This window comes from Macaca nemestrina, chromosome 17 (assembly GCF_043159975.1).
Source record: "Macaca nemestrina isolate mMacNem1 chromosome 17, mMacNem.hap1, whole genome shotgun sequence".
NCBI classification, from domain to species: domain Eukaryota; kingdom Metazoa; phylum Chordata; class Mammalia; order Primates; family Cercopithecidae; genus Macaca; species Macaca nemestrina.
This window is the reverse complement of record NC_092141.1, coordinates 11,015,662-11,041,869: the sequence shown is the minus strand read 5'-3', so window position 1 is coordinate 11,041,869 and position 26,208 is coordinate 11,015,662. Positions and strand designations below refer to the sequence as shown.

At 48.9% G+C, this 26,208-nt stretch overlaps 1 protein-coding gene and 1 long non-coding RNA gene across 7 annotated transcripts in view; one reads left to right on the top strand and one right to left on the bottom strand.

Moving 5' to 3' along the window:
- The window catches only part of LOC105473565 (uncharacterized), a 316,160-nt gene that overhangs the window by 211,322 nt on the left and 78,630 nt on the right, over positions 1-26,208 (bottom strand). The gene's annotated exons all lie outside the window — the stretch shown is intronic.
- On the top strand, positions 1,124-13,095 carry LOC105473564 (phosphoinositide interacting regulator of transient receptor potential channels). Of its 2 annotated transcripts, none has more exons than XM_011727380.2 (2): positions 1,124-2,054; positions 9,750-13,095. In XM_011727380.2, exon 2 carries the CDS (start codon positions 9,888-9,890, stop codon positions 10,299-10,301), a length of 414 nt encoding a protein of 137 aa, XP_011725682.1. In that variant the 5' UTR covers positions 1,124-2,054; positions 9,750-9,887; the 3' UTR covers positions 10,302-13,095. The 2 variants fall into 2 exon arrangements, with proteins under 2 accessions (XP_011725682.1, XP_070938453.1); XM_071082352.1 differs by lacking the exon at positions 1,124-2,054 and adding an exon at positions 7,024-7,142 and having other exon boundaries at positions 9,750-10,510.

Sequence of the window (26,208 nt, the reverse complement as noted above, 5' to 3'; positions counted from 1 at the left end):
TCACGCCTCCTCATCTGTCCTGCTAGGAAGGGGGTCTGCAGACAGAACAGCTTCAACCCTGGACATGTTCTCCTCTGATGCTTGCTGCCCCTCCAATTTACATTTATACTTAAATATATACTTATACACATGTGTATTATATGCATATATATTATGTATACATTCTTTAAGCACTTGCTATGAGCATTTTCTCATTTAATCTTCATAAAAACTCTGTGATGTAGTAATGATCCCACTCAATGAATACATGAGGAAATTAAGGCCCAAAGAAGTAATTCATCCAAGGCCAAATACAGAGATAGCAATATACCTCACATAGCTACCTTATAGAGTTGTGTGGGGAATAAGTGAATTGCTGTATATATAAAGCGCTTAGAAGAGTGCCTGACATGGAGGGAGTAATAAATAAGGGTTTGACTTACAGATGGTATTACTCTGCCGCACTGCCATGCCCTGCAGAGGGTGGGGGACTAGCCTGAACTTTGTAAAAATAAATAAATAAATCATTTGATTATTTGCATTGCAAAATAATTCACTCTAGGGTTCCTCTGCAAGCCAGGTCACTTGGTGTTACAAACTGATTTGAGTATAAAGTCAGAGGCACCTAAGGCAAAGCAACTCACATCCTCAAAAACCTTCAACGTCAAGTTCCCCTGGACACTCAAGGCAGGCCTCTCACTGCTCACTGCCCTGAGCAGAGATGCTCATCTTCGCAGAGGACAGAGGGAGTACTCAACCTGATCTCTCACAGCAGCTCGGGGGACAGGCTCATCCTCCTGGCTGTCTGCTTCTCTAGGCGTGAATCACATAGCAACCTCTGCAGAGCCTTCCAGGCTCAGAATCTCCTGCTCATTGCACACGTGAGGAACTCAAGATGTCAAATATGGGAGATTCTCATACCTGCCTTGACAGCAGCTTCCTTGGACGGCTCCTAGGAAAGCCCTCCCAGCAGACCACAGAGGACGCCCCTCAGTGTACTGTTCCCAGTAGCAAGGATGCCCACCCACCAGTCATCCTGAGGAGCAGCAGCTGCCCACATTCTCAGGTTAGTGTGGACCAGGGCAGGAGCCAGCGTGCCTTCCAGAATTGTAGGCAATTTTGCTGACCTCAGTGTATGCATCAGCATCTTGAGAACTGGCTACTCAACATCTCACACCCAGCTTCTCCAAGCACAGACCGGTAAAGGTTTATAGAGGTGCAAACCTTTTCACCCTCCTTGCACTGATATTCATCATTCTCTTCGCATCACGATGGCAGCAGGCATCGCATGAAAAGCAACAGGGCATCATGAGGAATGATTGGAGGAGTGATGGGGAACAAGCTCTTTTGCCTCTGTTTGAGATGTCGGGACCGGGATGGGGGTAAGTCCTGTTGTGGACTCCTGGCATTTTGTAACATAGAGTGCCCACCCATAGGCATTGGAAAGTTCCAAGGAGTGTCCCTGCCATCTTGCAACCAAGGGTGTTTTCTAAGTCTGTATGTGCCCCCTCCAATATCAAAAACACAGAGAGTTCCCAGATCGAATTACTAAGGCCTGCACTGAACAGACCCAGTGTAGCGTGAGTCAGCCAGAGGGTCTGATCCAGTCTTTGGCAACCCATCCCCACCACCGTGGCACCGCCACACACCTCCACCAACCCAGAAACTCCAGGTCCTCTGATTTCTGAGCCTGGGTCAGGAGAAGCTGCCCTGCCCTGGCATCAACGGAACGCACGCCTCCATGAAACTTGAAGACAGACTGCAGAGAAGCATCATGAATTTTTCACAAGATTCATCTCATCGTGGCTGAGCGCAGCTGAGAAAGCCACATTCCGAGGACCCGTGCCAACAGCTCACAAAGAGTTAACCCATTAGGCCATCGCCTGGTGAGCTCATCCATCCCTGCTGGAGCCTGCTCAGTTGCTGGGATTCACAGCACACCGACTTCTGGATGTGGTCAGGGTGGCTTTCTCCGGCTGGCATGGACTTGAGCAGAAAGTCATTGCCGGCTTCCTCCTTGCATGAGCACCGAGTGATTCCCAGGTCCCCCATCCTCCCCTGGGACGTCGAGGACAGTAAGTAAGGAGGGAACATTTCCCTCTGCCCTTCCTTCCACCTCGCTGGAGGAAAGAGCTGGTTTTAACTTTGTTTTGGAGCGTGTTGTCATTGAACTGGGGTTGGAAGGCAAGTAGGAACAACAAGCAGAGGAGAGGGGGCTATGCCCCGGGAGGGGGTGAAGCCAGCCTGGAGGCACTGCCTGCTGAGGGTCTTGGCAGACAGGGGTGGCTGGAGGAAGGGGGCCGCCCCTTGCTGTGTACTGGGAAGAAGGGAATTTGTGGGCAGAGGGCTGCTTCAGTCCTGCGTGTATAGCATCCAGCCTTCACCGTTAGCAGCCATTATGGGAAGGGCTGGGCAGGGACTATCCTACCAAATCTAGGTGGGAGAGGGAGCAAAAAAAGCCAGACCATAAAATGCAAGGCCACCCCCAGACCCCAGAGGACATGGGCGGAATCTCCGACCCAGGCCATCCTCCTGGGCACCCCGTATCAGACCTCAGCAGCTGCCAATGTCTTCCTCCTACAGCTGTGGCAGGTGCCTGGGGCAGGTGCCAGAAAAACAAGGTAGGGTGCGCTGGCTGCCTCGGGAGTTTTATCTCAGAAAGGGGGAACAAGGCAGGCACATGCAAACACAGACAAGACGTGGCTCAGTCAGGCAACTGTGTGCCGTGGGGACCCTATATCCGGGTAAAGCCAGACGTGATCACACACATGATCGCCCAAGCTATTTTTCTACCCTGTCACTGGCCAGGGTCTGGGCACCAGCTGGGTGGCCCGACGAGGGAGGTGAGTGGCACCGTCCAGGTTGACTGTGACCTTTGGGAAACTTCCCTTCCTAGAAGCGCTATGAGCAGCTGACAGATGGGTGGCCATGGCCATGGTGACAGCAGCAGCTTACTCAGAAACTCTCTAGCTTCTACTTTATCAGCCCAGACACTTGGCTCCCACTCACCTTCTCAGAGGGGTGGACAGTCACCAACAGAATGTCCTGGTGAGGGGAAGACAGCACCGCCAGAGAAGACAAGGGACTCTGAGGACGACCACTGGCAAGCTGGAGATGGGTGGGGCATTAATGGGGACTCCATGAGGGAAACAGAAGGACCCTCCACTTCTCACCACTCTGGGTCTTCCACAGGAATAATACATGGTGTTACTCCCACCACTTCCATCCTGCCTTCCCCGCTTCTCCCCCAGACTCCCCTTACTGGGCCCAGCCTCCCAGCAGTGAGGTAATGTGTGCCTCTCTCCTCTGCTTTCAGCTCTTGCAACTCCTAGAATAGCCCAGGTGCTATCGGAGCTCTGTAGATGGAGGGACCTGAGGGGCAGAAACTCGGGAAGGGCCAGATAACTCCAGGTCCACGCACAGCAGCACAGCGGAACCTCTTACAATATTAAGGTCACCAGATATATTGCCAGATACCCAATTCAATTTGAATTTGATGATGAATAAGTTTTTTGCATGCATTGCTCCCATGCAATATCGAAACATTCTTATACGAAAAAGGTATCCATTGTTGATCTGAGGCTGAAATGTAACTGAACACCTTGTAGTTTTATTCTCTAAATCTGACAACCCTATTAATACCAACCGTATTTCAGCACGTTCAAAGGAGGACAGCACCAGGGAAAGGCTGGGGAGTGAGTTCGGAGGTGGAGATGTACAGGTACGGGGTGGTGGAATGCAAGTGAAGAAAACAAGAAGAAAAAAAGGCAGGGCCCTTTCCTTGAGAAAGCATAAATAAAAGAGCAGGGCTGGTCGGGCACAGTAGCTCACGCCGGTAATCCTAACACTTTGGGGGGCTGAGGGAAGTGGATCACCTGAGGTCAGGAGTTCAAGGCCAGCCTGGCCAACGTGGCAAAACCCCGTCTCTACTAAAAATACAAAAATTAGCCAGGCGTGGTGGCAGCACCTGTAATCTCAGCTACTTGAGAGGCTGAGGCAGGAGAATCGCTTGAACCTGGGAGGTGGAGGTTGCAGTGAGCTAAGATCATACCAGTTCACTCTAGCCTGGGCAAAAGAGGAAAACTCCATCATAAAATTAAATTAAATTAAATTAAATTAAATTAAATTAAAATTAAATTAAATAATAAAATACAATAAAAGCAGGATTTGGAGGCCGGCAGCTCTGAGCCTGTGTTCCTAGCTGCAAAATGGGAATGATAATAGTATTACCCTCTCAAAGTGGAGGATTAAAAGAGACTCCCCAGGCAAAGAAAGTGGCATACGCCAGGCATCTTATGCTGGATTTGTGGCATGGTGACAGTGGTGACTTTGAGGCCGCTGTGCCACAGGCCCCTTGCTGGCCTCTTGCTGCTTGCTGGCCCCAGCTCGGGGACCCTGGCATCCTTGGCAGCTCCACCCAACATTCCTGGGCCTATCTCCTCAGCCAAGGCTGCAGTTCCATTCACTATGTCCCACCTCGGGTGTCCTCCCCACTTGCTTTTCCCATAATTTTGAAAAGAAACATTAAAACTGCCCCAAAGAGGGGTGGGATAGACTTGAACACAGAGTCTGGAGCCAGGCAGGCTGCAAAACTCACATTCCAATCCAGATGCTCTCCTCACCTGTGAGTCATCTTGAGCAAGTCACTTATACCTCTCTGATCCTCAGTTTCCTCACCTACAAAGTGGGGCAAGAATATAGCTTCCGCAGAGGAGTGACTGGGTGGGAGGATGAAATGAGGCAATGCAGACAAAGCATTTAGCGTGGTTCCCGCCACACACTAAGCATTTGATAAACGGTGGTTATTATTATTGTAGAAAAAGCACCTGCCTTCCCCAGCCACATGGCTTCTTTGGCCTTGGAGAAGCAGCTGAGGTACATTGGAGATTTTTGTAGGAACTTCAGCCAGCAGAAGGAAGCCTGCCTTGGCGAAGTGAGTGGTCACTCAGGCCAAAGAAGGGAGGCAGGGGCCGGGCGCGGTGGCTCAAGCCTGTAATCCCAGCACTTTGGGAGGCCGAGACGGGCGGATCATGAGGTCAGGAGATCGAGACCATCCTGGCTAACACGGTGAAACCCCGTCTCTACTAAAAATACAAGAAAATTAGCCGGGCGAGGTGGCGGGCGCCTGTAGTCCCAGCTACTTGGGAGGCTGAGGCAGGAGAATGGCGTGAACCCGGGGGAGCGGAGCTTGCAGTGAGCCGAGATCGCGCCACTGCACTCCAGCCTGGGGCACAGATCAAGACTCCGTGTCAAAAAAAAAAAAAAGAAGGGAGGCAGGGAGGAGTTAGTCAGTGCGTCCTGCCTTTGCCCCTTCACAGCTGCCTCCATGCCGCCTTGTGAGCTGCTCCCTTCCTAACACCTGGCTGTAAGATCAAAGGGAGTTTTTTACAACCACCGGGTGGGAAAGAACAGAACCAGTGACTTGGTAAAGCAGTACGAGTCAGGTTCTAACCTTCTGTAGTTAAAACAAAACAAAACAAAACAAAAAGGCCGGGCACAGTGGCTCACTCCTGTAATCTCAATACTTTAGGAGGCCAAGGCGGGCGGATCATGAGGTTAGGAGATTGAGACCATCCTGGCTAACATGGTGAAACCCCGTCTCTACTAAAAATACAAATAATTAGCCAGGCATGGTGGCGGGCACCTGTAGTCCCAGCTACTCAGGAGGCTGAGGCAGGTGAATGGCGTGAACCTGGGAGGTGGAGGTTGCAGTGAGCCGAGATCGTGCCACTGCACTCCAGCCTGGACGACAAGAGCGAAACTCCGTCTCAAAAAAAAAAAAAACAAAAAAAAACCGGAATCAGAACATCGCCAGCACCTCAAAAGTCCCCATTCCAGTCACTACCACCACCAAAGGCAGCCACTATCCTAACCTCTCATAGCATAGACTGTTTTACATGTATTTGAATTTTACGGAAATGAGATCACATCGCATGCATTCTTTCTCCGTCTGGCTTCTCGTTGCTATATAGTCCCAGACCAGCACTGTTTCTTGGTGCCAGCCTGCAGCCTTCTCAGCCTGGTTGTTACTATGATTAAGTCCCCACCCAGTTGAACACTTCCTGTTCCGGAGCTCCCTCACTCCCAGATGGCGGCTCCCAGGAGCAAGCCCTTCCCTGCCCAGCCCCAGCTATCTTCTCTGGCACCACTGAGAATCCCTGCATTTTAATTCCTTCATCACAACCTTTCCAACCTCAGGAAACAGCAATCATATCTCCCCATGTCTTCACTGAAAAGGACTGGAAATGACTACTGAGAAAAAGAAATTCTGCTTAAGATGATCAAACACCCTCATATGAGACCAGATTGCAATAACCAGCACAAGGTCTCCTAACAGCTTTATGAACCCATCCCTGCCCCTCAGCCCACAGAGAAAAAAAAAAATCATTTTTTAAATGGCTGCTTCGCTTATGCAAATATACCACAGGCTTCAAAGGGAAGTACACACTGAGTGTCTACGGTTACAAAAGCACCTTGTAATATTTTCGAGTCGTAGGAAGCAGAGATCCAAACTGTAATATCACCAAGGCCAAATTCTGAAGGCCTTGGTTACAACTCCTCTGTCTCCCTGTTAAAGGGGAGGGATCTGTAACTGCTTGTTCTAGAGAATGGAATCATTATTCTTGGGGTCGGGGGTAACACTAGTTCAGAAAAGTTCAGGCCTGAGCAGTGAGGGATGGAATGAGCAGGTTGGAGAGATTCAGCTGAAACTAACACCGTCGGAAGGATTGAAGGAGAACGCATTCAGTAAAGGACCCCTCTCTGTGTAGAAGTGCCTTGGTCAAGCGGAAGGGGCAGGTTGCAGATAAATGTAACAAGTATCAGGACTTGGGAGCCACCAGCTCCAGACACCAACTCCTTTATCCCAAGCTGTCTTTAACTCCTGGCCAGTAACATGGTTTCCCAAAGTGCACCCCACCACAGATCTGAGTCTAATTCCAGCCTCCCTCGCAGGCATCCTATTTGAGCTGGGGAAGGTGGTTTCATTGTGACCAGGATGAACAGTCCACCTTCCCCGATACAATTTTCTGCTATGGAAAGAAATCTCTCGCATCCCACTCACAAACAGGGATATTTGTAAATGCTGATGTGAGTGGGGCATGAGTAGCCAAACAGGAAACAGAAGAAGCAGCCAGAGGAGGAAGCGCAGGATTCTTGGCCAGGTAAGAGGGTAGAAGCCAAGGTCCAGAGGCTTTGATCTGAAGAGGGAAAAAGAGCAGAAGCCTAGGAGAACTGCTTAAGGAAAGTCATCCCAAGCAGGCAGGGGACCCTCAGAGAACAGCCAGAGAGCTTGAGGACTCGGGGTACAGGAGGAGAGAGCCTGCAGACTCTGTCCCAGACAGCAGCAAATGCCTGAGCTTACTGCAGGGAAGGATCCAGGCTCCTGCTAGAAGATAAATAAGTGTGTAAGTGGTTTCTATGTAAGTGGAGAAGGTCCTGCGTTTGTCCTTAGCAACCAGTGGAAGGGAGAGGAGGGGAAACAAGGGAGAGAGAGTTGTTCATTTACTTACTCATTCAGTTAAAGATAAGCTAAATCTCTGGGGTACAGAGCACTGTACAGACAGACACCTTGGAGACATCTGAAAGATGAATCAGGGCAGTACCTTTGTGAAACCTCCAGGCAGGGAACCTGGGCTCTCTCAAACAGAACCTATCCTCAGGAAGTATCTCATATCAATCGTTTACATCTTATGACCTTGTTGTAAATATATAGACCTTTGCCTTGAAGCCACATTTCTGATTATGAAATGTAAGGCTTTAATCGAGGCTGGGCGCGGTGGCTCACACCTATAATCCCAGCACTTTGGGAGGCTAAGGAGGGTGGATCACCTGAGGTCAGGAGTTCGAGACCAGCCTGACCAACATGGTGAAACCCTGTCTCTACCGAAAACACAAAAATTAGCTGGGTGTGGTGGCGAGTGTCTGTAGTCCCAGCTACTCAGGAGGCTGAGGCAGGAGAATCGCTGGAACCCGGGAGGCGGAGGTTGCAGTGAGCCGAGATCGTACCTTTGCACTCCAGCCTGGGTGACAACAGCAAAACTACACATAAAAAAATAAAAGAAAATAAAAGAAATCCTTTAATCTGACATTAAAAGAATTTGAGAAAGCATTGGTATGGTGAAGTATTTGGTGGGCAAGCAGTATTTCTCTACAGCCCAGCCCTGAAATTGCACTACATGGATGACCATCTACCTTTCCTGAGTTGGGGTCAGAGATGAGGGAGTCCCAGTGGCTGAGAGCCATGCAGATGGGCTCTCGATGAGACACTGGAGTGGGCAGTTGAGTGAGACTCCATACCTTTCCAGGCCTAAGAATAGGCCTGAAGCTGGAAATTGGCCTCAATGTAATTAACATGGAGGGTGGGGAAGGGTAGCATTTAGATCTTAGAAGGTTGCACTGTGGGGGCTGGGCACGGTGACTCATGCCTGTAATCCCAGCACTTTGGGAGGCCGAGGTGGGCGGATCACCTGAGGTCAGGAATTCGAGACCAGCCTGACCAACATGGAGAAACCCTGCCTCTACTAAAAATACAAAATTAGCTGGGTATGGTGGTGTATGCCTGTAATCCCCACTACTCAGGAGGCTGAGACAGGAGGATTGCTTGAACCTGGGAGGCAGAGGTTGCGGTGAGCTGAGATCACTCCATTGCACTCCAGCCTGGGCAACAAGAGTGAAACTCCATCTCAAAAACAGGAAAAAAGGTTGCACTGTGAACCTGAGACCTCACTGTCCTCTGCTGACAGAGCACATGAAAGCCCAGGCTGCACGAAACGGTGTTCTCCAACCTGTGCATAGCCCGGTAGGAGTAACGGGTTCACATCTGAGCTTGGGCAGTTCCTTATCGTGTGATCTTCAAGACGTTGCTTCACCTCTCTGAAGCTTCACTATCTCATCTGTAAAACAGAACTAATGCCTAATTCACAGGTTTGTTGTGAGTTTCAGTTTAATAAAGGAAGTGTTTGATGCAGTGTCTGGCACAGGACACGCATGCAGAATTTATCTATAAATCATCACTCTTCTAATAGACAAACGATATCATTTATGGAGTACTTGCCATATGCTAGGCATTATTTCAATGCATTACACCACTTAACTCACATGACCTTTTTGAAAATTCTATGAAAGAAGTAATGTTATCCTCATCTTATAGGTAAGAAAACTGAGACAAAGAGAGGTTGAGTAGTTCCATCAAGATCAGACAGCTAGAAAGTGGTTGGGTCTGAAAATAAAATGCCGTTCAATAAACTATAGCTGACCGGGTGCGGTGCCTCACGCCTGTAATCCCAGCACTTTGGGAGACCGAGGCGGGTGGATAACTTGAGATCAGGAGTTCAAGACCAGCCTGGCCAACATGGTGAAAACCTGTCTCTACTAAAAATACAAAAATTAGCCAGGCTTCATGGCGGGTGCCTGTAATCCCAGCTACTCAGGAGGCTGAGGCAGAAGAATCACTTGAACCTGGGAGGTGGAGGTTGCAGTGAGTTGAGGTTACGCCACTACACTCCAGCCTGGGTGACAGAGGGAGACTCTGTCTCAAAAAAAAAGAAAAAAAAAACTATAGCTTTTGTTTGTTTCTAAAATGGCATCACTTGTTTTAAATATTAAAAGCTATTGAATAAATATTTAAATAGTGATCCTTGTTTTAAAGAGTAAAAGCTATTGAATAAAATGTTGTAATAGTTATCTCTCACAAGAAGAAAAATTATACCAGCTTGGGTGGTTTCTTATTTATGTGAATTTCATTTCACTTTTTTTTTTTTTGGCTTCAGCTCAAAGACCTTGTTCACCCTCCACTGAGAGCGGGGCTAGAGATGGATGCTGAGTACAGGAAGGGTGTGTGAGGATTCCTTTGGCTCCACTCTTGTTTCCAACTTTTGCCGGTCCTAGGTGCCCAGTCCTGAGCAATCATGACGATGGAGACTCTCCCCAAGGTTCTAGAGGTCGATGAGAAGTCTCCAGAAGCCAAGGACCTGCTGCCCAGCCAGACCGCCAGCTCCCTGTGCATCAGCTCCAGGAGCGAGTCTGTCTGGACCACCACCCCCAGGAGTAACTGGGAAATCTACCGCAAGCCCATCGTCATCATGTCGGTGGGCGGTGCCATCCTGCTTTTTGGCGTGGTCATCACCTGCTTGGCCTACACCTTGAAGCTGAGTAAGAATAATCTCTCCATCCTCAAAATGGTAGGGCCCGGCTTCCTGTCCCTGGGACTCATGATGCTGGTGTGCGGGCTGGTGTGGGTGCCCATCATCAAAAAGAAACAGAAGCACAGACAGAAGTCGAATTTCTTACGCAGCCTCAAGTCTATCTTCCTGACTCGCTGATGGTGGTTTCCGCATCTCCCTGCCATCTTGACTGGGAGAAGATCTGACGACCACATCCGACATCCCCTTCTCCTCTGTGGGGTGCCATAAAACTGATCCAGGAAAATGCTCTTCCTGACCCAGTGGGGAAGACAGAGCTCAGGGCTCCATCCTCCATGCAGCCGGGAATGTTGCCAGATATATCCACTTTATCTGTATTCTGACTGATGCTTCCTTGGATCTTGGCTGTGGCCTTCCCTTTCGTCACTCTAACCCCCTGCCTCTGCATCCAGACATCATTCATCCAACGCTCTCTACCAAGTGCAATGCATGCTGGGAAATTCTTCGGGGGTGGGCTGTGCCCCAGGGAGAACTTCTTGTTTACATATCTGAGTGCCAGAGCTGGATTCTTCATTTGCATCCTTCTGGAACCAAAACTGACCCATGGAGGTCCTTTACAGAGGAGGGAGGGACGGCTGAGTTCTGACCCATTGGGTTTGACAGCCCCAGCTCCCTCAGCAGACTTTCAAGATCACAAGTGTCAAACATTCCAAAGACTGAACAATGAAGGGAGGCCTGGGAAAAACACTCTCCAAGATGACACGTGCCCCTGGACATGGCAACATGACTCTAGGGGTTTGTCAGCTGAAGAAGTTTAACTCCTAATTATACAATATTTACATCAGTGGGGTAGGCCAGGGGATGTCACGGTTCCTGCTTGACCTTCTAACTTCTTCTCATTGACCACTTTCTTTGAACTTGGTCGTTAGCCAAGGACGAATGCATGTTGCCCTAATTTCTTTCCTACCCCTGCCTCTACCTCTGCATCTAGAACAGCAAAATGGAAAGATACGGAGGGATCCTGTAAGATTGTTTTCCCCTTCACGTCTATCAAGATCAAAATGGAGAGGATCAAGTTCCATATCCGAATGATCTGTAGGTTTCTAGAGATGGAATTCACGCTAGAAAATTCCAACTTCTGTTATCCCTGCCCCCGCCCAACAAAAAAGTCAATACTTATTCAGTGTCCCGCTCTGGGATAAGCCCTGGCTGGGAGCAAGACATGATCCCTGCTGTCTTCTTGCTTCCCAAGGTGAGAGGGGCAGCCAAGCCAACCAGCAAAATGCAGGTGGTTGTGGGAACACAGGAGGCGTCTACCCTAAACTTGAGAGAGGGCAGAGAAATTCCTGGAGGCCATGTCCTCCAACCCAAAAACGAAAGGAAGGATAAGAGTTGCCAAACAGAGGAAAGAACAGCATTGGGAGCAGCAGGCGCTGCCATGTGTGTGCAGGAGCAGCTTGGGGAAGGAGAAGCACGATGGAATTAGGAAACTGCACGGCCACTTGTCTGACTCCCAGGTGTTTTTACTTCATCCCTCTCTTGCCCGACTTCCCACCTCTTCCCCAAGTGCCTAGTGTAGCTTCTCCTGGAGGCACATTGAGGGCCTCCTGGGGTCTATGGTAGAGATGGGAAGTGGGTTTCCAGAGGGCCTGCCAAGCAGAGAGTCCCTGAGAGGTAAGTGCTTCTGTAACTCCCTGTGGCAATCAAGAGGCCCATAGGTGAAGGAACAGAAGTGGTACCTGTGAGGGGGCCAGTCACACTGCCCTAGGCCAAGCCAAAGACTCCTGGAGAGCATTTGGTAATGAGGTGTGAGAGGAGAGCATCCTGCACCAGAATCACCCTTGTCTTGAGGTAATTCTCTTCACTCCTCAGCCTTGTGGCCTCCCCAGTCACCATGGCCCTCCAGATATCCCCATCCTCCATGGCAGTTCCATATGCAGAGCCAGAATCCATCCTTATTCCCTCTGCACTGTGGGAAAATCCATGGATGCAAGCACTTTTGTCATGGGGACCACCCCTTACCTGACCCACCCACGGAGTCAGAGTTTGGGGAGCTCATGACCGTTGAGGCTCACCCAGGATGGCCATAGCCTTCATGCAGACCCATGCCAGTGTGGCCAGGTCTCTAGCTCACCTCTAGCCCTGCACACAGGCGGTCAGGACCAATCTTGGGAGCGTTGCAAGTGCTATGTCATTAATCATAGTTTTAGTGCCTCAGTGACAAACCTTGCAGATCATTTTTCTTCTTCTGACATGAATGCAGATTTGAGATTGGCCCTATAATATCACCCTTGCATTTCTCGATGCGTTCTTAAATGGGAGCAAATGGGATGGGCCCCAACTCACTCACTGGAAACCCATACTCCGGGTGCCTCATTTCCTCTGCCCAGGAGCTTGTAGCCTGGGCACAGCTATATGAGGAGGGCCCATTTGCATGCCGCTATCACGGATGTCTTAGTGGAAGGAAGTTTGAGGACAACCACAACTCTAGAAGTCCAGGTTCTGGATTCACTTTGCAGACTCTAGCAGTACCTGCCTCCATTCCCTGCCCACTCAAGCTAGTTTCTCAGCAGAGAAAACATGAGGAAATATCCCCAAACATTGTCATCCCCACTGGGATCCTCCACATGAGTGTGGGCTGGAAATGTTCCAGGGTCACACTGAGGCAGGACATTGAGGTATTTGCCAATGCCTGTTGCCCCATGGAAGGCTGAAGTATGGATGCACCTGATCTGGGAATGCAGCCCAGGTCAGACTCCACATTTCTGCAACAAAGCATCACCTGCAATGACTCTTTTCATGTCAGTGGGTCAAAGGACAGAACCAGCTTCCATGTTTTCAGCTCACTAGATTGTATCATGCTCCCCATGGCTATTATGTTTGGGAGAGTTTGATCTAACCTGAAGCCTAAAGGAATCAATGTAATGTTGAATTGTATTCAATGTAACAGTGTCTGCTGTGTTTTCATTCCTCTCTTCAGGAATTTCAAGACTATGTCCACCAATTAATTCCTCTAAAATGCCCCCACCCTCCATTGCCACACATCCTTCTCCCCAGATTGCTACCTGGGAGAAAATGGACAGGATGGGTTTTGTGCATGGTTCCTCAGGCATCTTGTAGGAACTCATGACCCTACTCTGAGATGCTGACAGGGCAGAGACCAGCAGCTTCCAACTCTTTCCATCCCCAAAAGTCAAGTACTGAGACCAAAAAAAGAGATACCGAGAAAGAACTGTCCAGAATGAATCAGTGTTCCAGGGCAAGGCAGGCAGCTGCTCCAAGGTCAGCCTATCAATGTCCCCAGTAACTGACAAGTGCAGGCACAAGGAGCAGGTGCAGTTCAGCTCCCCGGTCTCCTTTCTTCTAAGCCCCTTCTCCCCATCTTCTGGGCCGACCTCCTCTGCCCCTTCAGCTTTTTAATCCTGACTCTCTTCCACTTGGCTTCCCACCAAATTCACTGTGGCCTTGACTTTCTGCTTGCACTAGCTGGCTCAATCCATAAAGGAAAAAAGAAAGTAACTGGTGGTGTGTCTGGGTAGAACAAAGGATATTTTATTCCTCCTTCAATTCCTGCAACATTCCCAGAGTCATGACCTGCCTCCCAACCCTTCTTGACCCTCATACCCATCTCCTCACTGTCTCCTGCCCTCAGAGATCAGAGGACACCGGAAAACCAAAACCCAGAGCTCCAAATATGTCTGATATTAAACACGTGCAAGGAAACTGCCCAGCGGGTGTACCTGGGGATGCCGCTGGGTGGCACCAACCCTGTGCCATGGGGGGTTTGGAGGGTGAGGTTGGGGAGGGGAGGACAGAAGAAGGAAGGGTGATCAGAGGTGGTTGGCAAGGAGGCATTCTGGGGTGGTGTCTGAAGAGCAGAAGAATGAAATGATGATTGTTTATTGGGTGCTCACTAAGTGCCTGAAGAAAAATCTAAGCCCTTTATTCACTGACTCATTCAATCCTTTCCAAAATCCTGTCCTGAAATACTGTTACCATCATCCTCACTTTACAGGTGAGATAAGTAAGGCAGAGGGACATCAAGCTAGGACAGTATGATTGAAACCCAGCTGGTGTAGCTGCAGAGGCCACGCCCACACCCTCCACCTCCACAGACTCTCTAAAGGCCTCTGAGGAGCAGCAGAAGGCACCAGCATCATCAAGGTGGGGAAAGCGGAAAGGGAGCTGAGGTCACCATACAGGCTGGGAGGGCACACCAGGCAAGGGCCCAGGACGGGGGTAAAATTCCTGGCCAGGAGCCCAGCAGGGAAGACAAAAGGAGCCACCAGCCAGGAAGAAACCCGCATTCTGAGTACCTCCTCTGTGCCAGACCCTGTGCTGGGGGCTTTCACACAGTTTAGTTTGTTCTTTTTCTTCCCTGTATTGAAACCTTTGTAACACCTTTTCCAGATAAGTAAATGAGGCTTAGAAAAGTAAGTTACACGTCCCGGGTCTCAGCCTGTAAGCACCAGATCAGAGGCGTAAGCCCCCGGCTGCCTCCAGAGCTCATGTGCTCTCATACCCGGAGCTTCTGGCCATAGGCATGAGGTTCCGTGCTACGGGCATGGTCAGGGGCAGGAATGAGGCCTCCAATCACCACGCTGTCAAAGCAAGGTGGCCTTGGTACATCCAGCCTTTGTTCCAGGGGCCAGGCTCACTTACTGAGCAGCAGGAGGATTCAGGACCTTCTGACACAGGTTATGTGTCCACATTGCATCACATTATAGGCCAAGTTCATAACCCCTCAGAAGGCTAAAACCACCTCCCACAGGGAGTGCCTAGAAGAAAAGGGGCAATCAAGATCCAATACCATGCTGGGCGTGGGGGCTCACACCTGTAATCCCAGCACTGTGGGAGGCCGAAGCGGGCAGATCCCTTGAGGTCAGGCGTTCAAGACCAGCCTGGCTAACATGGTGAAACCCCGTCTCTACCAAAAATACAAAAATTAGCAGGGCGTGGTAGCAAGCACCTGTAATCCCAGCTACTTGGGAGGCTGAGGCAGGAGAATCGCATGACCCCTGGAGGCAGAGTCTGCCGTGAGCCAAGATCATGCCACTGCACTCCAGCCTGGGAAACAGATGGAGACTCCATCTCAAAAAAAAAAAAAAACGTTTAAAAGACCCAATACCACTTCTTCAGAGAAGAGCTGCTGAGCATCAGGTCTTCCTGCAGGCAGAGGTGCTTTAGGGGCCACTTACCCTGTTCCTTCATTCTCAGAAGACCTTCCCTCTATCTCTCACGACTAGAGAGGAGTCACTGAAGGACCTTGGGCTTGGTCACTGAAGGGCCTTGACTCTACTACACTAGGTCCTAGAAAGAAGCCCCCAGCAGAAACCAGGACAGACAATTGCCCTCCCAGGTCCTACCTCCATCCCCATCCCTGGAGCCCTGAGCCTGTGCTCCTGGCACCTGCAAGGAGGGCCAGTTCCTGTGGGCCATTTCCTCCTATCCAGACCTGCACAGAGCTCCAGGCACTCCACCAGCCGAGCTGTGGCCTGTGTGGTCAGCTTCTCCTGGTCTCCATAGGGAGGGTCCTCTATGGCTAAGGGACAGTGCTCACTTCTGTGGACTACAGGTGCAGGAAAGAGAGATTTCAGGCCTTCTCCAAGTCCAGGTCTCCTATTCCAAAAAGAAAGAAGTTTAGGTAAAGGTCACCTCCAAAATAAGACCATCTCCCAGTGCACAGCAGGGCTCTCTGGCAAAACCACCAAAGTAACTGCAAAGAGGAGGGGGAGTGATGGCCAATGGCCCCTCTGATAATCATGTAGACTATATTGGGCTCTTTTTCAATCAATAAAGGAATGTAAGCATCAATCACAGTCCATTTCCTGTGGGGTTGCATGGGAGGAAGACCTGAAAGAGAAGGGAAGCAGATTCTATTCTGGCAGCCTTTGCCCAACTCATTCCCTGGGGGCCTGGGGCCCTTCCCTTCCTCTGATCCCTTTCTCAGACATGGTCTCTGATCCCTCCCTCAGGAGTAGCTATTAGCCTGGCATTTCAAGGTCCCGAGTACCTGCCATGCACCAGACATCAAAACTGGGGATGCTGTGAGGAAGACAAGCTCTCATCTCAGAAAGCAATCGGGAGAGTCCCCAGAGGAGAGAAGCAAGGAGATCATCAGTTATGATACAGTAGGATGGAGACAGGGAGGACGGAATGCAGAGGGTGTGTGCCCATGTCAGTCTGACCCCAGGCTGCCTTTCCAGCTCTCTAGAATAGAGCTATGACAGGTGTTCACATCAGAGGTAGGATGCAAGAGGAAAGGAATGGGGAGATGGAGGGAGAGGGGGACTGGGAGCTGCCTATGGGTTAGTAGGAGGACCACAGCCTATAAAAAGCAATGCCATTTTGATTCTATTCACACCTCTATTTCACGGTCTTGCTTTTTGCTGTTTCCTTGGAAGCCTGTACATCACAGCCTTCAATTGTGTTGTACAGCTGTCATGTCTAAGGAAGGCACTTTGGGGGATCAATGTCCCCCCACGTGTCCCCATCTGGCTATACTTCTGTCCTGAGATCCAGCCATCAAAGAAACAGCAATGCAGTTTTTTCCCTTTCCTGGAATGTTGGTCTCCTGGAAGATTCTTCCCTAGATTCCATCTCTTCCTCATTCTAAATACTTCTCTGAATGATTTTGTCCATGACAGTGGCTTCAGTTATTCTCTGTGTGTCGGTGACTTTGCAAAACATACATCTAAATGCCTACTGAATATGCAGTATTAGCTTCCTATTGTGGTTGTAAAATAAAAAGGAACACCATAACTTTAGTAGCTTAAACCAACACAAATTCATTATCTCACAGTTCAGGAGGTCAGAAGTCCAACATGGATCTCACAGGACTAAAGCCCAGGTGCAGGCAGGGTTGCATCCTTCTGGATTCTCTAGGGGAGAATCTGTTCCTTGCTTTTCCCAGCTTCTGAAGGCCGCCTGCAGTCCCCAGCTTGAGGCCCCTTCCATCTTCATAGCCAACGTCCGCAGAAGACGGCTGGTGTTCTTATGTCATCACAGCTCTTCTCTGACCCTCCTGCCTCCCTCTTTCATTTATAAGGACCCCTATGTGGTGCTGTATGTTGGGCACTTATATTAAGACCTTACATTGGGCCTCCCTGGATAGCCCAGGATAATCCCCCAATCTTAAAATCCTTTTATGAGTCTGCTTAGGCTGCCATAACAAAATGCCACAACCGGATGGCTTGAACACAAGAAATTTGTTTTCCCACAGTTCTTGGGGCCAGAAGTCTAACAGCAAGGTGTCAGCAGGTTTGGTTCTTCTGAGGGCTCTCTGTTTGGCTTGCAGATGGCCATCGTCTCCCTGTGTGTCCACGTGGTCCTTTCTCTTTGCGTGTCTGTTCCCTAATCTCATCTTCTTATAGGGACCCCAGACACATTTCATCAGGGCCTCTTTAAACGCTCTGTCTCTAAATACAGTCCAATTCTGAGGTGCTGGGGATTCAAATCTTAACATATGAATGTGGAGACAATGCAGTTCAGCCTATAACACCCCTTAATCACAACTCAAAGTCCCTTTTGCCATGTATGGTAACCTACTCATAAATTCCAGGGACCTGGATGTGGACATCTTTAGGGGGCCATTGTTCTGCCTATGACAAAAACCTTCACCTTAATGCCTCCAGCAGCGTATACTCAACCTGCCTCAGACTGAATTCCTCCTCTTCTTTCTTCTGTGTCACCTGCCTCAGGAAATGACACCACCACTCAGTTTAGCCAATTGCCCAAGCCAGAAATCTGGTTTTCTGGAAGAAATGTGAGAGACGACTACTTGCTTATTCAATATCCTTTTTCCCCATCTTCTTTGGTAATAAAACCTCTAGTTTTCTGAAGGCAGCAATATGCCCGGCTAAAGTATGATCCTTCTAGATCCCAGCCTCCCTCATGACAACGGTTGACCAATGAGATGTGTCTGGAAATACTTAGGTGGAGGCCAAAAAATCTCTCTGTAGGCCCGAAGTTCTTCACCTGCCGGATGCTGTTGTCCCTTCACTCTTGCTTCTTTGGATGCAGACCCAATGGCTGGAGCTGCAGCTGCCATCTTGGGACCACTGACTGACCTTGAGAATAAAAGCCATTGTCAAGGAGGGTAGAGCAGAAAGTTCTAAGATGCCTGTGACCTTCGTGAAATCCGGGGAGCAACTGGACTGCCCAACCCCAGGCTTCTCTTACAGAAGAGAAACATAAAATGTTATCTTATTTAAGTCACCATTATTTTGGGTCTGTTACTTGCAGCCAGTTGCAATTCCTACTTAGGTAACATGACTGGGAGAAGTTATTTTCTTCTTCTGAGTTTTGAATATGATTTGATTAGGTCCTGAACTGATATACTTAGAGCAAAGACTCTCATAAGTAAGTTCTGAATCAATGAAATTTTATATTTGGCAGTCATTTCAAAGCATTCTTCAAGTCTCTAAGGAAAGAGGAAATAGAGAAAAAAGTCAAAGCATCATGGCTTTGATGGTTGTAGTCCTCTTGCCCTCCCATCTCTGAAGCTGCAGGAACTGTCTCACACTAGACATCCAGGTGGTGGACAGGGAAGAGTGGGGTTCACACAGGGCACCCAGCTTTCTCGATGGCCTGTGAGGTTCGCTCACCCCTTCTAAGAGCTGAGGCAGGGATGGGTGAAATAGGGTGGTGGGGAGGAATTGTATTGGAGGAGACACCGCTCTCTCTCTCTCTCTCTGTCTGTCAGTCTCTCTCTCTCTTCCAGGTCTCAATCTCTGCAGTTGTCAAAATTAAGATTACCTAACCTTACCGAATATACAGCATCATGTATGTTTAAGAGTTGACTCTGGGCCAGGCACAGTGGCTCACGCCTGTAATCCCAGCACTTTGGGAGGCCAATGAAGATGGATCACAAGGTCAGGAGATTGAGACCATCCTGGCCAACATGGTGAAACCCTGTCTCTACTAAAAATACAAAAATTAGCTGGTTGTGGTGGTGTGTGCCTGTGATCCCAGCTACCTGGGAGGCTGAGGCAGGAAAATCACTTGAATCTGGGAGGCAGAGGTTGCAGTGAGCTGAGATCACACCACTGCACTCCAGCCTGGGCAACAGAGCGAGACTCTGTCTCAAAAAAAAAAAAAAAAAAAGAGTCGACTCTGGAGGCAGCCCGCCAGGTCTCACACCCCCTCTAGGCTTCGAGCTCTTTGACCCTGAGTAACTTGCTACAACCTGGAAGAGGGCCCTCACCAAACCCCAGCCAAGCTGGCTGCCTGATTTTGAACTTCCAGCCTCCAGAAATGTGAGAAATAAATGACTGTTGCCTATAAGATAAGCCACTCTGTCCATAGCACTTTGTAACAGCAGCCTGAACTGACTCAAACAGTAGGTATTCAGTAAAATGCAGATATTGTTATTATCTTTGTCACAAGAAGAGGGAATTTCAGGCTACAACCATAATGCAAGAATTCCCAAATCATCGGTAAAAATAGCTTTACGTTTGAACATGTAAAACCATATATAGGCTCTTTCGGGTAGGACATAGATATCTGATTTCAAACAAAGGCTATAACATTTTGGCAACAAAGTGCAGGGTCTTACCGGTAACATGACTATAATTATTAGAGATCCTCTTAAGACCCAGACTAATTTGCACCTGCCCATTTTTACTTAGAATTTTGCTCAGAATCCGAGTAAGAACCTCACAAAAGTCAGGTAAGAACTTCAAGTAAATAATTCTGGGAGCAATTGCCAAACTCCCCGGTGCCTAGGCGCCGGCAAGAGGGAAGAAGAGGCCAGTGGAATGTGCCTGCAGGAATCGCCATTCCCCGGGAGAGAGGGCGTGGCTGCCTTTCTGGGACAGGCAGGGAAACCAGAATAGCAACTGGCACCAGGCCTGACCCATGGTCAAGGCCAGAGCAGCTGCTTTCAGGCTCACCCCAACAAACAGATGAAAGGGAGTGGGGCTGGCCCCTGGAAGAGCCTTGTGTGTGTGAGAAGAGACAGGCCAAGGTGGGCGTGGGTGGAGGCCACGCAGGCTTCCGGAGAATGAGGAATGCCTGCTCAGTCTGGAGGAGAAAGGGGTGGCCAGGGCTTGAGGCCGATGCCGATGTGGGAAAGGCATGGGATGGCTTACAAAGCCTTCTCCCATAAGGCCTCTGAAAGACAACACTGTTCCATTCATCCGCTCAGTGAGTAGCTACGGAGCGCCGGAGCACACGGCCTCAGTCCTGAGCTGGGCCCTGGGGAGAAGAAGGATGTGAACAAAACGGACAAAGGTTCCTGCATTCTAGAACTTCCCCCTGCCAAGAGCAGACAGGCCACAAACAAGGACAGCATCAAATGAGGAAGATGTCAGAGAGAGATGAGGGCTGTGCAGCCGAGAAACCGGGTGAAGGAGAGAGACGAGGAGGGGCTACTTAGGATTCTGGCTGCAGGAGGCCTCTCTAGAGAGGGAACGTTTGTGCTCAGACCTGAATAAAGAGGAGGCAGCCACGTGAAGACCTTGGATAGAACATTTCAGAAGAGGGAAGGGGGAAACAAGGGCAGAGGGGCTCCCTGCAGAGAGAAGGCAAGCAGTGTGAGTTGGAGACCACGTCTCACCTCTTTCTACCTCCCATCTCTCCTCTCCACGCTGCCCGATGAGCCTTGTCGGTCCACCATGTTGGTCTCACTCACAGCCCTGTTGGGTAACACCTCTCATTTGGCTGTTCTTCCCGATCTCTTTGGTTCACATGGCTGAAGGGTGTTCTGTTGTGTTTTTTTCTAATTTCTTATGATGTCCAGTAGCTTTTAAATCAAGTTTGTAAATCAAAATACAGTGAAGTTGTAGTTCTACAAAACCAATACATTCTAGAAATATGCTGTACAGCATGGTGTATTGTGCGCTCAAAACTGTTAAGAGGGTAGATCTGACGTTAAGTGTCTCGGGAGGTACCATTAGCATCCAGCTTTGCAAAACAGAAAGCTGGTAGTCCACAATGACCCCTTCCCTTTCCCTCATCCCACATTGCATCCACCACTGTGTTCTGTTGACTTCACTCCCCTGGCAGGCTCTCAAATTGATCCACCTCTGTGGAAAGAGAGGTGTCTTCACTGTCCTCACCTTCCTCCTACCGGCTCAGCTGCAACTGTGCTTGCTGCTTGCCACACTCCCCTCTGATCTCAGCCCCTTCCAATCTGTTCTCTGTACAGCAGCCTCCTTAGAAAAATATGGAATGTTTGCGTGGGTTCCAAGTCTTTGCAATTATAAATAGTGCTGCAATAAACATACGTGTGCATGCGTCTTTAGAGTAGAATGATTTATAATCCTTTAGGGATATACCCAGTAATGGGATTTCTGGGTCAAATGTATCCCGGAACTTAAAGTAAAATTTAAAAAAAAAAATTTTTTTTTTTTTTTTGAGACGGAGTCTCGCTCTGTCACCCAGGCTGGAGTGCAGTGGTGCAATCTCAGCTTACTACAACCTCTGCCTCCCGGGTTCAAGCGGTTCTCCTGCCTCGGCCACCCAAGTAGCTGGGATTACAGGCATGCGCCTCGTTAGTTTTTTGTATTTTTAGTAGAGATTGGGTTTCACCATGTTGTTGTATTTTTAATAGAGACGGGGTTTCACCATGTTGGTCAGGCTGGTCTTGATCTCCTGACCTCGTGATCTGCCCGCCTCAGCCTCCCAAAGTGCTGGGATTACAGACATGAGCCCCTGCGCCTGGCCAAATAAAAAAAAAATTTTTTTTAATTTAAAAAATAAAAAATAAAATGTGGATCACATCCCCTACTGATTAAAACTGTCCAACAGCTTCCCAGCACTCCTAGGAGAAAGATGTTAGCATGACTCTTTGTCCCTTTCTCCTCTCTGTCCCAGCCACACGGCAAGGCCATCTACCACCATCAGTGCTTTCATACACTCCTGCCTTACCTGGGAGCTTCTTCACACCCCTTTCCCTGGCCTCGCTTGCTCATCCTTTGAATGTCAGTTCCAACCACAGAGCCTCAGGGAAGCCTTGGTCAGCGCCCTCTTTATCACATTCTCATAGATCATGGTCCTTCACCTCGGACTGCTGATCTCTGATCTCTGTCATATTTACGTGTTAATTTACATGATTAGTTCATGTCTGCTTTTCCACTGTCTTTTCTCTTCCTCCCTCTCCCCACTTTAAGCTCCCTGAAGGCAGGCACCATATTCCTCTTGCTCACTTATACCTGGCTTTGCACGTCTTTAAAGACATCTCGGCAGCTCAGGAGTGCTAGACCCCAGCTCCAGGAGGAGGTCATGGCCAGAGAGGCAGTTAGGCCTGAAGCTCTGGCTCTGAAGCTGTGGGTGGAGCTGCCTGGGCAGGGCCTCTGGAACTTGGCACTGGGCCTGGCTGCGGGAGGATGGGGGTAATTGCCGAGACCTCTGGCAGCTGAACCCTGGAACTTTGCAAGCAGGCTTTGCACCTCATTGCTCCTGGGGCAATCCAGTGATGCCAGAAAATGGTGACAGAAAGATCGACTTTAGCACCTAACCCAGCTGCTGTCGTGGTGGTGATGCCTCAGGATTTCCATCTCAATACCTTGTACAACGTGCCCAGCAATGAAACTTGGAGCTGAGTGTCAGCAGAAACAGGCAGCACAAATACACAGGTGTGGAAGGGATCCACAATCGCAGTAGATCCCTGAAGCACTGGATTTCCCTGCGTGATAGGACTTCAAGGTATTATCGTGGAAGCAATTTGCTTTGATAGGGGGTAGCTGGGAGACTCCTTCCCCAGACGTGGGGGGAAGGAAGAGAAGAACAACACAGAGGGACTTTGGGTAGAGCTGAGTAGAGTTGGGGAAGATTTGGTGAAGCAACCTCAGCGTTTCCAATAAATTGGGAATATCCCAGGAATTATAAAGAATGAATCTACTCGATGAACATCAGGTGCTGGATGTCCAGCCTCATGACGGAGGCAGAGAACTAAACAAACTACTTGAATCAATGTAACGGGGACTATTATAAAAGTAAATAGGAATCCAGTTTTCACTTTAGGGTAAGATAACTATTATCAAGAAAACCGAAAACAACCAATTTGGGTGAGGATGTAAAGAGACTAGAACTCTCCTAGACCACTGATGGGATTGTAAGATCCTGCAGCCACTGTGGAAAACGAATGGGATCCTCGAATGAGAATGGGTTCCTCCAAAAATTAAACGTAGGCCGGGCGTGATGGCTCATGCCTGGAATCCCAGCACTTTGGGAGGCCGAGGCAGGCAGATCACCTGAGGTCAGGAGTTCAAGACCAGCCTGGCCAACATGTGAATCCCTGTCTCTACTAAAAATACAAAAATTAGCTAGGCGTGGGGGCACGCACCTGTGATCCCACCTACTCAGGAGGCTCAGGCAGGAGAATCACTTAAACCCAGGTGGCAGAAGTTGCGGTGAGCCGAGATAGCACCAGTGCACTCCAGCCCGGGCAACAGAACAAGAGTCCGTCTCAAAAAAAAAAAAAAAAAATTAAACATAGAATTACCATATGATCCAGTAATTCTACTTCTGGGTATATACACTTGTACCCAAAGGAATCAAAAGTAGGGACTCGGCCGGGCGCGGTGGCTCAAGCCTGTAATCCCAGCACTTTGGGAGGCCGAGACGGGCGGATCACGAGGTCAGGAGATCGAGACCATCCTGGCTAACACGGTGAAACCCCGTCTCTACTAAAAATACAAGAAAATTAGCCGGGCGAGGTGGTGGGCGCCTGTAGTCCCAGCTACTCGGGAGGCTGAGGCAGGAGAATGGCGTGAACCCGGGGGGGCGGAGCTTGCAGTGAGCCGAGATCACGCCACTGCACTCCAGCCTGGGGCACAGAGCAAGACTCCGTCTCAAAAAAAAAAAAAAAAAAAAAAAAAGTAGGGACTCAAATGGATATTTATAGACCCATGGTTATAGCAGCATCATTCACAATAGCCAAGAGATAGAAGCAACCCTAGTGTCCATCCACAGGTGAATGGATACATAAAATGTGGTAAATACACGCAATGGAGCGTTGTTTAGCCTTAAAAAGAAGAAAATTCTGACACATGCTACAACGTAGATGAACCTTGAGGACTATACTCAGCGAAAGAAGCAAATTACCAAAGGACAAGTATAGTATGATTTCATTTACATGTGGTAGGTAGAGTAGTCTAACTCATAAAGACAGAAAGCAGAATGGTGGTTGCAGGGGCTTATGGGAAGGTAGTCTGGGGGGTTGGTATGTAGTGGGCACAGAGCTTCATTTCAGGACAATAAAAATGTTCTGGAGGTGGATGGTGGCGATAGTGGCACAATGTGAATGCACTTAATGCCACTGAACTGTACACTTAAAAAATGGTTAAGGCAGCAAATTGTTATGTCACATACATTTTCTACAATTAAAATAAATAATTTTAATTTAAAAATTAATTAAAAGCCAGGCACAGCGGCTCATGCCTGTAATCTCAGCACTTTAGGTGGCCAAGGCAGGCTGATCAACTGAAGTTGGGTGTTTGAGACCAGCCCGACCAACATGGTGAAATCCCGTCTCTACTAAAAATACAAAAATTAGCCAGGTGTGGTGGTATGTGCCTGTAATGCCAGCTACTCGGGAGGCTGAGGCAGAAGAATCTCTTGAACCCAAGAGGCAGAGGTTGCAGTGAGCCAAGATCATGCCACTGCACTCCAGCCTGGCCTGGGCAATAGAGTGAGACTCCATCTCAAAAAGAACCAAAATTCATTAAATGGGAATAAGAAAGAAACTAACTTGATTCTATGAGGATTTGGGAGACAACTGGCACAAGGGTGGGGAACAGGAAAGGGAGAGGAGTGGTATTCGTAATTAATGCCCATTAGACAACAGGACCAGGTTCTAATTGCAGCTCTGTTGCCTACTTGCTGGCTGAATCTAGGCAACTGTCTTAACAGCTTTCAACTCTGGAAGAGGAACAGGGCTGCAGGGAGGCAAGGAGATGCTGGATGTAGATTGATGTCCATTGTACATAAAGTGCAACGCAAATGCATGGAAATATTATTGTCTGCTGAAAGGGGTAAGGTTACCAACCTGGAGAAAAGGAAGGTGATGAGCAACAAGGAGGTGGTAATGGGAGGATGCTTTTGAGATCTGGGCGGGAGTCATGAAGGTTTAGGTCAGCCCAGTGGGGAATAAGACAGGAAAACCAGAGAAGAGGGCTAGAGTTTCCTGAGCTGGAGGGAGGGTCCTCGAGCATGGATAACAGAGGTCCAGGCAGCACAATTAGGGGAATTCTTATAAGACCCTCTGGTAGCCTAACAGAGGAGGAATGAAGAGCTCTGAAAATTGTCAGGGGTCACTAAGTTAAGAAAGAATACATTTCCGAAAATACTGACCCTAAGTCCCACCCTGAGAAAAAGGAGGAGTAAATGAAGATTGATTGGAGAGCGTTGATCAGGGTCAACATTTTTCCAAATTCTGGCACTACATCCCTGGCAGTATGGGAAGTGATTTCAGCTGGCACACAGGCTCACATTAAAAGGCATAGCCATTTCAATTTTCATTCAATCTTTCCTATGACTTCCAAGACAAAGCCGCTGGTTGGTGATATTATCTACCTCTCTAAACTCTGTGAGTCTTCAGCCTTTATTTGAGAAAGAGAGCAATTTCAGTAGGCAACAATGTCTAATCTGGAAATCAGCGAATCTGGCCTACTGCCTGGTTTTGTAAGTAAAGGTGTTTTGTTTTGTTTTGTTGGAGTTGGAGTCTCACTCTGTCATCCAGGCTGGAGTGCAGTGGTGCGATCTCGGCTCACTGCAACCTCCACCTCCCTAGTTCAAGCGATTCTCCTGCCTCAGCCTCTTGAGTAGCTGGGACTACAGGCATGGGCAAACACATCCAGTTATTTTTTGTATTTTTAGTAGACAAGTTTTCACCATTTGGACAGGCTGCTTTCATACTCCTAACCCTCAGGTGATCTGCCCATCTCAGCCTCCCAAAGTGCTGGGATTACAGTAAAGTTTTATTGGAACGCAGCCGCAGTTATTCATTTACATCTCATCTCTGGTTCTTCCACCATGCAGTAGTCTGTTTTCATACTGCTATAAAGACATACCCAAGCCTGGGTAATTTATAAAGGAAAGAGGTTTAATTGACTCACAGCTCAGCAAGGCTGGGGAGGCCTCA

Excerpts from the sequence above, each read along its gene's own strand:
- LOC105473564 (XM_011727380.2), top strand. The coding sequence starts at position 9,888 with ATGACGATGGAGACTCTCCCCAAGGTTCTAGAGGTCGATGAGAAGTCT.